The sequence below is a fragment of the Argentina silus genome (assembly GCF_951799395.1).
Source record: "Argentina silus genome assembly, chromosome: 2".
In the NCBI taxonomy this organism is placed as follows: domain Eukaryota; kingdom Metazoa; phylum Chordata; class Actinopteri; order Argentiniformes; family Argentinidae; genus Argentina; species Argentina silus.
The window spans coordinates 7,620,080-7,637,109 of record NC_139656.1 but is presented as its reverse complement, the minus strand read 5'-3'; the positions used below and the strand labels follow the sequence as shown (position 1 = coordinate 7,637,109).

The following is a 17,030-nucleotide window of genomic DNA, read 5'->3' as shown; positions in this document are numbered from 1 at the left end:
TTTTAAGGAAATAAACATTTACATGATTACTTCCATAGATAGTGTTAGCTTTAAAATAACTACACCTGTGGGTGGATGTATGTCAGTGTCTGCTTTGTTCTCCTAACCACAGTGGCCTCCTACTTTGTGTATTTTCTTTGATCCCTCTCTCATTCCATTTTGCATGTTCCCTCAAGGTTTCAATACATACTATTTCTGTGAAAACAATAACTATAACTATGGTGTCAGTGTGCCTCTTTCATTATCAACAGTGACACAGGAAAACATTAGTGACTTGTAATGCATGTTGCATTTGCATGTGCAAGTTTTAAAGGTAGTAGTGGTGAGTGTGACCTCGGCCTGCCTGAGATACAGTCCTAATTCAGCGGAAGTGCTTCAGTTGAACTGGGCCATGACGTGTGTCAGTGTGTAACCTACCTGCTTCCCGTCGATTGTGTAGATCTTCTTGACCACACCGCTCTCCAACTTGATGGCCTCTGTGATGTCAGTGAGCACCTGCTCGAAGGAGTGCGCCGTCTTTTTGTTGAGCAGCACGCGGACGGCCTTGCGTGGCTTCACCCCACTACGCATCACCGTCACCAGCTTGGGCCGCACAAAATCCTTGGTCTCGCGGGACTCGCCGGCCGCCTTGCTGGTCAGGGATTGCAGGTTCTTCTGGCTGGCTGAGGCCTTCACGTTCACAGACCAGTTAGGGTTGACGTTCTTTGTGTAGTCAACTTTCTTGTAGAAGTTCTCAGATGCACAGACGTAGCTCTCTCCTGGAGGCGGTGGATGGACAGAGAGAAGGACAGAATACCATGATAAATATAAGATCCAGTATTCAACTTTGTTTGACATCTAAAAAGCCACAATAGTTCCCCACTAATTTGAAACTCCCCGAGCACGCTGAGGAAAGATTTGATCAGGAACCCATGTAATATGAGACATCTGTGCTATATAATGTAGGGTGCGGGTGGAATTGTGACTTCCAGGATAACCAGCTCAGATATCAGATAATGGCAGATCATATTCATGACTTTTGTGAGTAGGAAAATATAGCACATACTTATATAAACAATGAATTACTTCTGATACTGATACTAGATGCATGATTAAGTAGGATGGTAAAACAGCCTCATACACAAACGCCCACTCTATTGAATCTGATACTGTGTTGACAAACTAGCAGTCACTTTCCCCTACATTTCATGACATATGTTTTCTGCCTCTCAGTAATTGCTGTAGCATCTACATTAACCTAATCCAAAACAGGATGACCCATGCACTGAACCCTCTCCTATCTTCACACAGCAGAAATAGTCTGCTCCTTTACAGATATGGAATGTAGCAATCAGAGAAATGGGCTAAACAATAAAGAAACTATCTCTCTCTCTCTCTCTCTCTCTCTCTCTCTCACACCCCCCCTCCCACACACACACACATACGCACACTGCTGCAATATCATTCCATGCTTATCCCTCCAGTACATCACCACGGCCAGCTTGTTGTGAGGGCTTTACTTCACCCGAGCTGAGGAAGTGATGCTAACAATTGTAAATTGTTCATCTTCATCATCCTCATCAATTCCTATTACATCATTCACACTCAATGACCTGTACTAAGGGGGACACCTAATCCAACACATAGTAACCATGACATGGTTCCCTAGGACTGGGGGTATCAGGTTCTCTGCCCACATGAACTGATGGAATTATCATTGGTGCAGAGTAGCATGAGCTTGCCATTTGTCCTGTTTTGAAAACTGATATAAAGATCTGTGGTGATACTGTGACCTATAGTTGGTGAGTTGTATGCTGAGGGGGTAATAGGACTTGTGGATCCGAGGTTTTGTCACTCCAGGGCCAGCTATTCTTTTCTAAAGACCACTGGCAGGTTGACACCTTCGCTGCCCTCCAGTTAACGGAACGAGATAAACAGACGCTACAGAGATAAGATCAATGAAAAGGACTGGAAGTAACTTGACACGTTGTCTTTCTAGTTTCTAAGTAAAGGTCCGTGGTGGAGCATTTGAGAGGGCAGGCTCTATTTCTTTTGATACTGACTTTTTTCGGCCCTGCACCGAACTAAAGGACATACATTATGAATAAACTTTATAACTAGAACACATCCCATCACATGACCCTGGAGTGGTGAACCTGATGTATGGAGACTAAGAAGAGGAATAATGAAGAAGAATGAATAAAGAAGAAGAGACAGACAGATTATCTCTGTCACTGTGAGAGGTCTGAGAGAAAAGATGGATTGAATCTGCAAACAGAAGCGAGGACTCTGAGGCAAGTCCCATCAGTAGTGTGAGACTGGTGAGGAGAACCAGGGGACAGAACAACAATGAGGCCAGCCAACAAGAAGAGCTGTTGCATCAGGGGATCCAGTGACCACAGAGATCCATCCTTATTAGAGCATAAGACTACCCACAAGTGTAGAAAGTTTCCTAAATCAAAGAATATCGTTTGATCACAGTATACTCTGAATACAGCAAAGCTGTGACAAATAATGTTTACCTGGAATGTTAGAATGTTGATCAAACTTTAACAGATTTAAGAGGTTTTCTTTGGCTTGAAAAAGAGTGTGCTTCTGCTTGTACACATCATGCTCAGAGCTCTCCATGATCTGCCTGTGTGTGGGTGAGGGTTGGTGAGCATGTGCATGTGTTTCCACATGGTTGATGGACAGGCCTACTCATTAAATTTGCTGCATTTCTTCCAGACAGCACACAGTGAAGGCAAAGCCACTACAGTCATTGTGTCATAGTCATAGCCACATACTAGCATGTGCATGCCTGGACAGCTCATCAAGGAATGTATGATCCAAAGGGGGACTTTAGCTTAGCACATGAATGAGTCTAAAATTAGCTATTTCAACATCAAAATGCTGTCATAATACTCCATGTCTAGCCTGAATGTCAGTCTCAATTTCTGCTAGTCTGAATTTCTACATGTGACCCTAGAAATTCTATGTTCTGTCATAATCTCTACCGTCAGAATATTTCTACAGCTGTGTTTTCCAATGGAAAGTGAATAAATTAAGCAAAAAGAGAGCGAAAGAGAACATCAAACTCTACCTGTCCTGTTTTACAGTGCATTGAGACAGCTTTCAAAGAGTGTTATGACAGCATCTACCTGGGGTGTTTACTCACAGTAGAAAGAACGCTGTATCTTTAATCCACCTTATTCAGTCACCCATCAGTCATACTAGGAACTGGGCCTACTGCGCTACCCACAGTACACTAAAACATTGACTGCACTGGTTATTACAATAGCTGCATACTGCCCAGCTACAGTGTAAATGTCAACTATCTCCTATCCAGATACAGCATAGGTGGTGGTAGTAGGAGCCACCCAGCACCACTAAGCGTAAGTCTGGGTAGACTCTGATCTTAAACTGGGCTCCAGTTCTCTGACGAGGGAGGACTCATACAGGAAGCGGACTAAGTCTACTAAGGTGGTGTGGCAGCTGGCTCAAGCTAATGTCATATAAGCCTTGCCCAGCAGGCTGGGGTCCCCCACATACACTGCACTGTGTTAGTGTCCAAAATAGGAAAGAGGAAGGGCCACCACCCCCCCCCCCCACCCCCACCCCTCCAATCTCCACCCCTTCCCACCTCTATCCCATCTCTTTTTCATAATGCCCCCATCTTTCTATCATCTCTCTCCCCATATCCTCCTTCATTTCCATATCTCCCTGGTGTCTCCTCCGTCATGTTCTCCAGACACTGCAGTGTGGAGCCTCCTGCTCTTGCCCAGGGAAGCAGAGAGAGGCAGAGAGAGGATTGGAGGCAGGGTGAAGCAGGCGGAGGCAGGGAGATCCAGAGGACATCAATCAAGCCAGGGCTCCCTGTGCCACGGCACAGACAAAGGACAGTATGGGATAATACAGTGCAGAGGAGACCCAGAGAGGGGTTAATTATCCTCTGCAAGAATAAGAGCAGCAGGGTGACTATCGCAACCTACACACACACACACACACACGCGCGCGCACACGCACGAACACACACACACACACACACACATACACACACACACACACACACACACACACACACACACACACACACACACACACACAGACACTCCAACTCACTCACTCTCCCTGCTGTGATATACCTGGTCTCATCACCCCCCAACACACCCACAGAAACCCCCCCCCCCCCCCCCCCGCCCTTCTGCAGCCCCCCTTTCTTTCCTAAGCAGCTCAAGAGATGATCACCTCATTTTGATCAAATTAAGCTAGGTTTATCTCTTTGTTTCATTTTGCATAACCCTCCCCCCTTTCTCTAGAAGAACCCCCTCTAGGCCTTCCGAGCTTCTTTGGAAACGTTTCTGCCACACACTAAGAAGAATTAGCATGTTGTCTTCTGTTCTTTGTCATTACAGTTAAAAATACAGACAGATGAGCAGAAATGTGATATGACAACAAAGCTGATCTGTGAGGGAGGGAGAGCGTCCGGGGGGGGGGGGAAGTGAACAGGGCCCAATTAGCCAGGGGTGTTGAGTGTAATTGAAAAACTCCTGCCTCCGGGACAGATGGCGTGGACGGAGAGACTTAACAAAATACTGGCAGAGGACACTGAATTCCCGGGTCACACGAGTCGAGAGGAAGAGTTAAGTAATTGCATCAAAGAGAAGTAAGGTTACGGGGTCGTCTTACTGTGAGGGGTGTGGTCACAGGTAGAGAGGATGGCTGACCTGGACTGATAGATTGACAAATCCACATACTGCACAGTGGCCCAAATACTTCAAGGCAAAAGCATCGACTACTCCTCTATTCTCTCTCCCAAAGAGAGCTTTACACCGCCTACCTGTCAGACTCCCTAGACTGTGTGTTCAGCTCATTTCAAGAAGAGCAAGTTTCATGTATCGTTTCCTCCTAATTCAAGAGAGATCTCATAATGGTAATGGTGAGAGCTTCCAAGAGATTTTCGGGGAAGTCCAACATATCGAGCAATCTTCATTATATTATGGTAAAGCGTTATGGGGACTGAGGTCTCTAGCAGAGGCGTAGGGAGATGGCTGGCTGGAAGCTCTGGCCTGGGTGAGTTTGAAATGTCTTTCTAGGAGTCAGTGAGGACATCAAAGGTGGAGGAGTTCTCTAATGAGGGGAGGAGACATGTACTGCACATCACACCAAGTAAACGAGCCTAGACCATGCTCATCAAACAGAATTCCTGAGCTCCAGGCGGATGGTTCCACAGGGACGACAGACACCGTTTAAGGCCCATTTTCTAATTCCTGGCTGCGGAGGCAGTTATTACGGGGTTTGGATCTAGTACGTTGCCAGCCAAGCACTTCTGTGGGGAGTATTACACGTGTGTGTGTGTGTGTGTGTGTGTGTGTGTGTGTGTGTGTGTGTGTGTGTGTGTGTGTGTGTGTGTGAGAGTCACTGACCCAATAAAAATGTAGTGAGAATCTCTAATAACAATGTAGGGTTTCACACAATGAGAGCAGCAGGCAACTACTGCTAGTAAGTAACTCACTGCTAGTAAGTAACTAGAACTATGAAAAAAACTATGAGATTGTCCATCATACTTACAATGATGATTATGAATACTATGATGATGACAACAGCATAAATTATAATCATAATGCTCAAAGGAGTATCATAATAGTGGGTTAGTAAAGTGTTAAGGTAGTGGTGGTCTTCCACCACAACCTCAGCTTCTCGTGAAAGTGACATGCCACTGGATACTCCAGTTAAACCACTGGTCTTTTGCTCCTGGGAGCGCTGTGTGAATCAGATGACATAAATTATTGAGGCAAAACAGCGTGACTGTACTTCAGCTCACTCACAACATAATTTAGTAGAGTGCCAGAGAAACCTCTGGAGGACACTGTGTAAACTAAGACGTACTGTACATGCTACAGTACTACGCCACCCCTGAATAAACTATCAGATTATGAGTTCATATCTAATATGCAGAGATTACAGGAGGCTAGATAAGCCAGCCAGACTCCTAATCTTATAGCAGAATAAATATATGCTTCTCAATCTTCTCAGTGTTGCTGGTACAGTACTTACACAGAGTTGCTGCTGATCCCATCAGCACACTGCAGACTAACATCTCATAATCATATTAACACTATGGTAGTAGTGTCTGATGTACAGGATCAGATGAAAACCGGCTGTGTCAATGAAGAAAAAACCACTGCAAGTGATCTGAACTGTGTCCCTCAGCTGTGAGAGTTACACTGTCATATTGAATCTTACATAATGTTACACTCATACATTAAGACTGAGAACAGATATTGCCAAAAATCCTCTATAAATATGCAATAACAATGTAGTTGGTCAGGGGGTATGACTCCCACTCCCTGCTCTGACCCCAGTGAGCTCACCTTCCTCCAGCTCGTCCATGGTGGTGATCTTGCGTACGCCGTCGATGGTGAAGATGAAGCGGACCCCCTGAGGCAGGTTGATGTGGTCAGAGAGGGAGCGTGTGAGGTCGGCCAGAAGGGCATCAAAGGTGCGGAATCGGTCGACGGCCACAGCGTACACGATGCCCTTGAAGTAGCGGTCTCCGTTGCGGTAGAAGCGCACCTTCTTGGCCTTCTTCTCATTGGTGAGGGCCTGCAGGGTGCGTGTGCGGTAGAAGCTGCAGTGGGCACTGTGGGTGGGACTGGGAAGCCCGTTCATGCGCCCGCCCCGCGGGGTGCGGGGTTTGTCTCGCTCGTCGAAATGGCCGAAGTCCAGCTCCATGGCGACAGAGGTCAGGGAGGGTCTGTGTTAGAAGTGTGCTGGTTGTGGATAGCTCTGGGTCTATCATTGGGAGAAAAATAAAACAGTTACGCCTGGTTAGAATGATGTGGATCAGTTCCAGTTGTGATGCTAAACTCTGGGAATTGGTAAACATTCATTCATTCAGGAATTTGCATTTGATTTTTTTTTTTTTTTTAAATGTGAGCTTCAATGACAAAATACCATGATGACACTCTACTTGAATATTCCACCACCTTCCTACTCTGCAGTTCACCCAGTGGGTATTAGATTCAGTTCCAAGCCCCCTCCTCCTACTGTAGTTCACCATAGACAATGGGTGTGCTGGTGTTCACATGCAGTAAACCGACCCAGGCCCTGTCTCTCCAGAGGGTGTTTGATTTCTGCAGGATGAACAAAGCTCTGGCCAGCCCAATCAATTAGAGCCCTCAGTATCGATGAGCCCACTGTTTCACAGAAAACACAGGGTGTGTTGAGGCCCCATCCCTCCCTGTGTTGGTTAACAGTATACATGTACTGTAAGTGAGAGCAACTGGAGAACATCTTCTATGACTGAACTGCACTGAAACACAAGCCTCATTTGGGAAGTTCCCAGATAAAAAGGTATCAATATTTCATGCAGGGTGCACCTAGTCACACTAGAACACTCTAGTGTTATCCCATGTAGGCCCTACAACCCTAAGATGATGATCATAAAACTAAGCCCACTCTGAACATAACCAATGTAAATGGGCTAAGCATACAGTGCATTACATTAGCCCTACATATGTAAGCTGAACCTGCTCCGCCTGTGTGGCTATGTTCTGCCCTACATTCTGCTCATGCCCTTGAGAGAGTGGAAGCGTGGCCAGTAAGGGGCTATTATTAAGAAACCCCAGTGGATGTGTAATATTTTGGAGAAAAGTGTCTCATCTGAGTGAACGCTGCTGTTTGTGGTCTTACCAGGTTGTTTTCACGGGCCCTGTGAAAGGAAACCCTTTTCCTGAGGCTCCAGCCTTGAAGCTTTTTCATTAGATTTATGTTTAGGATGTGCATTTGCAAATATGTGACCCAGTGAAAGTATATTGGTTCAAATCTATTTGGCCTGTGCCTCATGGATATTTAAAAGGCACAGGAATTAATAAGATTTGCAGTTCAATATAAAGGTACATACTGTGCTGTTATTCTAGAAATGATAGAGCATTGTATCCACTCTTTACCTTGAAAGTCTATGTCCGGAATCCAAACACAAACAATGGTTGACATTAATGTTTGTGCAAATATTGCTTTTGTGCTTGATATGACGGAAAATTAGTTTATGTTCTGTTAAGTCAAGGTAGGATATCCTACATAATGCACCTTTACGGTTTGAAGATACATCATCACAGATATGGCAGAAATAAGCCTTGTAGCATCTGAATGAGAGGATCATCCCACACAGTGCTGCTCCCACAAACAGACAGACAGACAGGCAAACAGACAAACAGACAGGGGTGGACAGTATCATCCTCCTCCACACTGTCAGTGAAGGGCTCTTGGAACAGAGAATAGGCTGAGAATTAGAAGTGGTTATGTGGGGAGGTAGGACTACATGGTACTGTATCATACACAGCAATGCTTCTCTACTTCCCCCATCAAGATATGTGTGTTTTTGTCAATACTTTATGTACTTTATGCTAGTTCTACACCACAGGGTCAAGAGAAGGGTGATTCACCCACACAGGCATATGAGAATCTCAGAAGCAGATTCAACACAAGTCAGAGCTAACCAAGAAGAGGAGAATACAGTGAACAGAGTGACCACTACTCTTGTTGATACCGTGGACATTTGCATCTCACATGGAAAATGTCTAAAAATAACTCCATACAAATGTGCTATATAAATGATAACAACTAAGGCAGAACAACTAAGTTTGAGAAAACAATTATTCCATTTATTTTTAGAGAGCTTTGAGTTGATGTCTATTAGCTTGTGTAAAGACATGAACAGCCTAGGAATGGGCTCTTTCTTTTCTCCTGGAGTTACTGAGGGCAGTCTAGGTCTTCTCTCTGTAAAGCCCATGGTGCTTAAAGCATTGAGCTAGCCTCTGTGAGGGGTAGAGAGCACAGTAACCACAGTGCCAAACTCTCCACTAACATCTGCTCTTTTAAAACGCAAACAGACTTTTTTTATCCCCTCCGCAAAAAGACAGAAGAAAAGAAGAGTGGTGGGAGGGGCTGCCTGGCCAGAGAGTAGACTGTCTCCTACCCAGTTCCAACTGGAAATTTAGAATAGGCCGTTTGAATAATTAGGAGATTAGACACTTAAATAGGCAGAGAGCAACCATTACCATGACATTTCGAATGGCCAGCCAGCAGCCACCCTCTCTGCCACCACTCAGATCTCAGACCAGTCGTATGTCTGTTGCTGCTGCAGGAGGACAGAGGGCATAGTGAAGGTCATCAGTGCCACACCCGTCGCTAGAGCATGCTGAGGGTCTTGCCCTGGTGAGACTGGCAGCCTGTTTGTTGCCATGCTAGCTTCGCTGGTGGTGGGCATTCAGGAATTGCCCGTTTCTGTGGAACTGCCCGACTGCAGAGCAGACAAAGAAACACACCAGGGTCTTTCTAGCCCAGTGAGGCAGGTCGCTCCGCTACAGCGAGACACAATGCCCCCTTTCTAATGAATCTCATTAGCCATCTTTGTGTGATCTAATGAAAATGAACAGAATTCCTCTGTATGAGATGAGATGAAACTGTTAAAAGAGTGATTATGAAGACACACTCGAGCCGAATTCTAGCTGCTCCATGTCAGAACAAAGACTTCCCGCACTACGGCTAGGCTAGGCTACATCCTCGTGTTGTACTGTACCACATGCACAGCAACAGCCGTACTGAACTGTACATGACTTGTGCATAGCAGCAGAATTGGAGGAACCTTCATCTGGCTCACTGTGTCGACACCCAGGTCTAGACCCCTGTCTAGGTAGAGGCTGTCGTAACCATGCTTACTCAGCTTACAGCATGGCTGTACAGGAAAGACAAACATCATCTTACAGAGGCTGGTGACTTTGTATTTTACAAATGTAAATCACAAGGACACGCTAGCCACAAATCTTATCAACAAACAAACATCATTACTACTACTGGGACAGTGTACTGCGCCCTGGGATCCACTGAGCCCCTCAATAGGCTTTAGTACTTTTCATAGCTCCAAGCCTTGCTCAATACTCTGATGCACTTTCCCATACGATTATACAAAAATGGTCCATAACCACCACCCTACCGCTCCCCACCCCCCCCCAATTCAGTAGCCCAAAAAGTGTTCTCCAAAACAGTTCTGATCAATACACATTCATCAATAATCCAACACTCTGTCAGACCCATTGTTGAAATACAAAGCACTCTGTCAATATCCCCAGACCCCATTCTTATTCCTTAGATAGGCCAGTTGTGTGTTTTGTTAAACTGGGCAGGAGGTGGGTATTTACACTGGGGCCACTACAGGACTAGATGATCTGTGTTAAATCAAATACATCGCAGACAGTCTAACCTCCTCCCCAGTCCCCTGTCCTCTGGAGCCCCACAGAGACGACATCCCCTGCCTGGAGTGCACAGAACAGACAGATGCCAAGGGGAACAAAAAAACATAACAGCACCCGCCCACCCCCCACCCCCCTCCACCCTCCTCATCCCTACTATCGCCAAGTCCCTCTCTCTGCCTGACATCCCGAGACAAGCCCTTTTCATGTGGCCTCATCCCACCCCCAAACAACCCCCCAAAAAATGTTGCGAGTCCCCTGGGGTGCTTTGAGATCCTGTCGAGAATTAAATGTGTCTGTTAAATTCTTAATGCCATAATTTGTATTAACAAGGCTGGAGGTACTGCTCACTGGGGAAATGTAGCAGAACCAGGTCTGTGTTCAAGAATAGGATTAAAGATGACAAATCAGAACACTGGTGACTAACTGACTAACCCATCATTGAAGAGTTTCTATTCTACATGTGTGCCCCCTAGCACTGTTAGAGAAGATTATGCTAGCACAATGTACAGCACATTTCACAAGATTCTTATAAGAACTATAACTTGTACAGGAAACAACAATCATAGGTAGTAATCAGTGATTAGTGATCAATCGACACACAGTGAATCTTGAATGTGAGAAATGTGGAACTGTCCCATTCTAAGGTGTACATCCTAAAGGGACTATGTGGTTGAATCAACTTTTAAATAGCACATAAATCCTCCAAGCTCTATATTTAGCCGCACAATTATTGGATTTCTAGGAGTTAGATCTGGGCTTGTCGGTTTGATTATCGGTAGGGCTGAAATCCCCTATCTAACATTTTCCTGCAGCTCCTGAGAGTAGCCTGGTAGAGCCTCTGCTCAGGCCCTTGCCCAACTCAGTTTCCACTTTAGAGTAAAAGACCAGCATAGAGAACGAGATGAGGTCATAATAACTGACCACTGATCAACACAGTGGGGGAGGTAACTAATGGCCTCACAAAGCTTAATCACAAATTACATCATGTCTCAAAAATAGTTTTGGTCCATAAAAATAGCTTTGACACACATCATTGTCAATCAATTCTGTTCATCTTGCCCATTAGTGATGGTGTAGAGGCTGTTGTCTGTGACATTTAAGTATGTGATTTGTGCCAGAGGGACAGAGTCCAGAGCTTGGGCCAAGGATTTGAGCAGCTTTTCCAATTAAAGCCTGGCCACTTCCTGCCAAATCCTCACCTACTGGCTGTGACCACACCTCCATAGCCTCAAACAAAGACATTCAGCCTAACCTCTCAACCTCTCCACACGCCTATCGCCACCCCTCTCTCTCCACACACACACACACACACACACACACACACACACACACACACACACACACACACACACACACACACACAATGCTGACACATTGGTGAGCTGCTACACATTGGGGATCTGCTATAGTATGTCATTCATACCAAATTTAGACTTGACACAACTCCATGACAACAAGGGCTTGTTAACCCATTTCTGCTTAAACAGTGATGATGTAGGACAGGCAACGCCCTGATGTGAAAGGCAATGAAGCACACCACTCCTAATGGTTTAGGAAAATTGCTGATTTATATCTCCTCCTCCCCTAATCTCTGTACAGCTCTATCACACATGTGCCCCACCAGAAAGACAAACAGAGGAAGTTAGAATAGAGAAGACCACATTTTCATCACCACCTAGGGATGTGCTTGGGTCCTCCCCTCCCCCGCCCACCCCTGAATCTAACTGAGGTTTTTATGACAGGCCCTGAGATGGGGATGGGGGTGGGACACAGAGTGAGATGGGTATTCCTCAGCTGACGGAGGACAGGCTCCGCGCCCATCTGCTACCCTTATGGACAGAGGTAAATCACACTGACCCTTCCCCACCACAACCACGTCACTTGGGACAGCCCATTGTCTCAGGGAGGAGGCTGCCACTGACATCAGCAACACGACGACTACCACTACTACTACGACTACTGCTGTAGTACTACACTAGCACATAGAGGTACTACTGATACTATATCACTGCACTCCAACACTAAGACTACAACGAAACAAACTCACTTACAGATTTATGAATGCACCCTGAAAGCACCGCCTTGAATTACAATGCTGACAGTCACTAGTGGTTGAATTACAGGAATGTCACTACAAGTATTGAAATATGAATCTCCATAAGCATTAATAGCTATTGATTGACAATAGCTATAATCAATCATCAATCGCCCCATGTTCATCACTGTTATAGATATAGAGGAGGTTTCTAATTCCTGCACACAGAGCATCAGACATCTACAGCAGGTCTATTGTGTGACAGTTACATGCTAAACTGCACTACAGAAATATGAGGCTAGGTCTGTGTTCACAGCCACCCCTTAAACAACCCTGTGACCACACATCTTGCCCACCAGCGTCTGGCATCACTTTATGTCACCCTAAACATCCCTATTACAGCTGATCTGTCTTCTTATCTCATAACACTAAGCCAGTCTGAGCTGGTTTTAAGTCAAATTCGAAAGGAAAAAAGTTTCTAAGCAGTCTTTTTCTCATTTCCAGTTACAAGAAAACGGTTCACTTGTGCATGACCTTAGCGCATGGCGGTGGGTGCAGTCTCCCATCTCCACACATTATTTGACAGCATATGAAGGCGAGCACACCTACAAACCACCTGCTCACATAACTGACAGCCTAAATATAAGAAGAAGAAGAAGAAATTCTCAACACTGTTAAATACTCTAACAACAACATAGCGAATTGTTAAAAAATACATTGCAAATACTGACATAACATTAGTTTTTGCTATTAACTAAAGTGAAGTCCTCCACTGGAGGTAGGCTACTCACCCGCGTTGGAGCGTGTGGAGTGAAGTGGGTGGGTGTGGATGCTGCAGGATAGCGGCACGAGCTCTCTCTGCCTTTGTCTGCCTCTCTCGGTCCACGAACGATGCGATGCCTACCTTACAGTCTGCACTGCTGGGTCCTAAAGCCGACAGGTCTCCGCTGAACCCGCCCTTGTATGGCAATTGCTCCGGCCGGTATTTGGGTATTTCTTACAAAAGGATGACGTAAACCTTTCCATATTTTCTAAAGGTTTTGTTACTGTACACAGAATACAGGGTGTAAATTGTAAAATGAAATGATTACTTGCAAGCTTCCTCGCAACAGTGCAAATATCAGGACGTAAGAATAAAAACAAAAATAACACAATTGACAATAAGTGTTATACGCATAAGTGTAAGATAAAGTGAGCAATAAAATACAGTAATAAATAGCAGCAGTGATGGTAATGAGTGTAAGTGTGTGTGTGTGTGTGTGTGTGTGTGTGTGTGTGTGTGTGTGTGTGTGTGTGTGTGTGTGTGTGTGTGTGTGTATATATATATATATATATATGGTTGATATAAGAGAGTCAATGCCAATTGATTGGTGCAGATGAGCAGCAAGTAGTGTAGGTGGGCAGCTATGGCTTAGCTGTTCAAAAGTCTTATGGCCTGGAGGTACAAACTGTCTCAGTAGCTGTCTGTCTTAGACCAGATGCACCATCTGCCAGATGGTAGCAGAGAGAACAGAGCATGACTGGGGTGGCTGAGGTCCTTGGTGATCTTACGGGCCTTCCAACTGGGTCAGACCCAAGAGTTTTCATTCAGGCATTCGAAATTCTTCATGTTGAAATTAGTTTAACCTTTTGATATAAAAAAACAACATCAACCTATCCTAGGATTGTTGCATTGTTATGTTATTAAATTACATTTGACAAATGAAATGAAAAGTAGAGAGAGAGAGAGACAGAGAGAGAGAGAGAGAGAGAGACAGAGAGAGAGAGAGAGAGAACAAGAACACATCTCCATAGAGGATGACTATTGTGTGGGTGTCTCTCCACACGTTACATTTTCAGAGGCAGAGGACTGTGTGCGTGCGTGGGTGTGTGCGCGAGTGTGTCCGTGCATGTGTGTGGCTGTGTTTCTGCAGGATGTGTTCAGAAACTATTAAAGCCATTTATCTACACCACTGCCAAGAATGAGAGGAGAGCTCTAAGAGCTGATATTCTTCCAGATAAGAGTCTATTAGATGACGAAGCAGCTTTTACATCCCCATCTGCCACATGCACACGTGTGTAGTTGGTGTGTGAAAGTGTGGGTGTGCATCGGCGTCTGTTTATATAAACATGCATATACTGTGTTTGTGTGTGTGTGAGCGTGTGTGTGCATGTGTGTGCATGTGTACAGTGCGTGTGTGTGTGTGCATGTGTGCGGTGCGTGTGTGTGGGTGTGTGTGTGTGGGAGGGGTTGTATCTATCAAGAAACTCTGTCCTGTGTGCAGTCAACTGAGACAAAGTCATCAGAGTGCATCTCTTTGAAACTAATCACTAATGACGTTGTGATCCTGGCACTCTTTAGGGAGAAAAGATAAAAGCCTAAACAACTCAGTGCCTGCATCTGTCCTGCCTGCCTGCCTTGCCTTTGTGGAGACCTCTGGGAGTTGGTGTTTTAAGGTCAGCAGACCCTCTGAGTTATTTTAGGGCCTACTCAACAACATAAGCTACATCACTGTGTGCTGAAAGGGGAGTAATGTGATGTCAAATAAACACCAACACCTTGTTATGAGGCCCCCATCAGATTGAATAATAACAATGCTGCTCTCCATCATATAGGATCCATTGGACTCTGTCCAAGTGAGTCCCTATAGAACTGGATATCGTTGATGTCATATGGAATTACCAAACTGTACTGTCAACGTTTTCTAACATCATGGCTATGCATGAGGTGTCATCAAAGCACAGTCAGTCGTCAATGTGATATTGATTTCACTCACACCTCTGACAGGGCAATACAGGCTCCATGGGTGGTGTCATGGGATGTGTGGCCCAGGTGAGATGAGCCCTGAGGGACCTGACCTGGAGGATGTCATGGGATACCTTCGGTGCCACAGTGCACCAGATCCCTGTATCTCCAATGACTTGGGCCAAAGTGTGTCAAAGAGGAACAATTGTGTTGGAACACAAAGACAAAAAAAAGACCCTGGTAAAATAAAAAGTGGAAAAACTCTACCCACATACTGTATGAACACTGGAACAGTGTTGACTTCAGGGCCCAAGAGGAAAGCTGGAGCAAGAGATTGATTTTCTGCATTTTTCAAATTATTTCAGACAGTAGGCCACTCACATATTTCAAAGAAACTGCCCCCCAACAACCTTCTCAGGCAAGAGTTTTAATTTTTTTCAATTCACAACAATAAGAAATAACCTGTGGTGATTTATCTCTCCATTCTCTTTGGAAAACCCATAGAGTGGTTTGTTCCTAAATCCCAGTGGAGTTTGAGTGCTTTAGCTGTGGGACATAACTGTACTAAAAGCTATCAGAAAGACCTGGGATCAAGGAGAGCACCAGAGCTTTACCCTATGATTGTCAGCTCCTTTACAGAGGTAACATTAGATTAAAGGTGCAATATGTAGCTTTTTCCCCTTGAAAATGTCACTAAATAACCATGCTGAATCATTACTTATGATGATTCTTCTAAGACCCTGCCCTTCTGCCTGAATTTGCCTTTCCAAAATGTTCAGGATGTTTTTAGGCGTCTACTGCTTGCTGTGTGCGTGTAACCTGCGACTTGCGTGTGTGTGGCTCATTGGCTAGATACTATACTGCCTGGGAGCAGTAGTTTGCATTGAACAAGAGTAGGGAGAGAGGAGGAGGCACTATTCTGAATTGTCATTGCAATTCCCATTGCAGTGAAAAGAGGGCGCAATCCTGCATATGGTGCCTGTAAGATTGCTCCCTTTAGAAAACCAACACAAGAACAGGATTAATTCTTTTTAGAGCGGTTATGCATTTTGACTGGCCCCCTCCCCTCAGGCCTGGCGTAAAAGCCACACTTTTGGACTCAGCTGTTGCTGCATTCTGGAGCCTCTCCTGTGCATGTCACACATAACTCTAATTCACTCTGACCGCTGCCTCTTCACCACCTCCCTCAGCTGTCTGAGAGGGGCTGCGGCCTGCTACCCGACAGGGACACAGACAGAGGGAGGGGTTGGGCAGGGGGTACATTTGGTTGGAGGGGGGCATGCAAAGGGGGGCAGATTTAGAAATTAGTCACTCAGTGGGGTGCAGTGTCACACAATGCATCCGCCAAACTGAGCACGTGCTGTGCCTCATTTAAAAGCTGTTCTGGATTAGACCTGGTTCAGCTAAACTTCAAAATTCATTCATCACTGCAGGGTACCTAAATCAGCCAGGCTAAGATCACTTGTATTTCTTGTATTCCTGGCTTATTGTACAGTACCTATACAATTCAACGACCGTTTAAAAAAAAAAGAAAGGAAAATGGAAAATTGTAATCTGTTCAAATACGTTTCTGCATCTTTACGGTTAGTCATCTGTGTTGTGTGAGTTGTGTATTTTAAAGACGGTAAACCAGACTTTGATGCACACCAGCCTGAGAGAGGGTGGAGGGGTGTGCAGAGTGGCACTGGTCATCTGACAGGGTTGAGGAGTGTGACATGAGTAAGACTAAAAAGCCCCCAGCTGGTGTTTTTGGGAAACATGAGGAAAGGGAGGAGGGCCTGCAAAAGGAGGAGCTTGGCATTTTGGTTGGGGGTGCTGCTATGACGACGAGGATGTAAACAGATGATCCGTCATGGAGGCAGATGTCCACAGGCTGGCAGTGAGAGGGACTGCCCAGGCTTGTAGAGCTGCGAGGAGACAGGTGTCTGTGGAGGGGGCACAGTTTAGGCCACAAAGTGAATGTGAGACCCAGCAGGGTTGTCCTGGCATCAAGATCCACATTTGCCCAGAGTACAGCTCACCCACAATCCCTCTGTCAGACACACTGGAGCGGAAG

At 45.3% G+C, this 17,030-nt stretch overlaps 1 protein-coding gene across 2 annotated transcripts in view; it reads right to left on the bottom strand.

The window, feature by feature from the left end:
- Positions 1 to 13,121, bottom strand: part of LOC310818310 (neuronal migration protein doublecortin-like) — a 36,352-nt gene extending 23,231 nt beyond the window's left edge. For both annotated transcript variants that reach the window (XM_083689199.1, XM_083689200.1), the window contains exons 1-3: positions 13,041 to 13,121; positions 6,333 to 6,753; positions 418 to 758 (exon numbers count right to left, since the gene is read on the bottom strand). In XM_083689199.1, coding sequence (XP_083545325.1) covers positions 418 to 758; positions 6,333 to 6,693 — 702 coding nt within the window. In that variant the 5' untranslated portion in view covers positions 6,694 to 6,753; positions 13,041 to 13,121. The remainder of the gene's footprint in view (positions 1 to 417; positions 759 to 6,332; positions 6,754 to 13,040) is intronic.
- Positions 13,122 to 17,030: the final 3,909 nt, after the last annotated feature.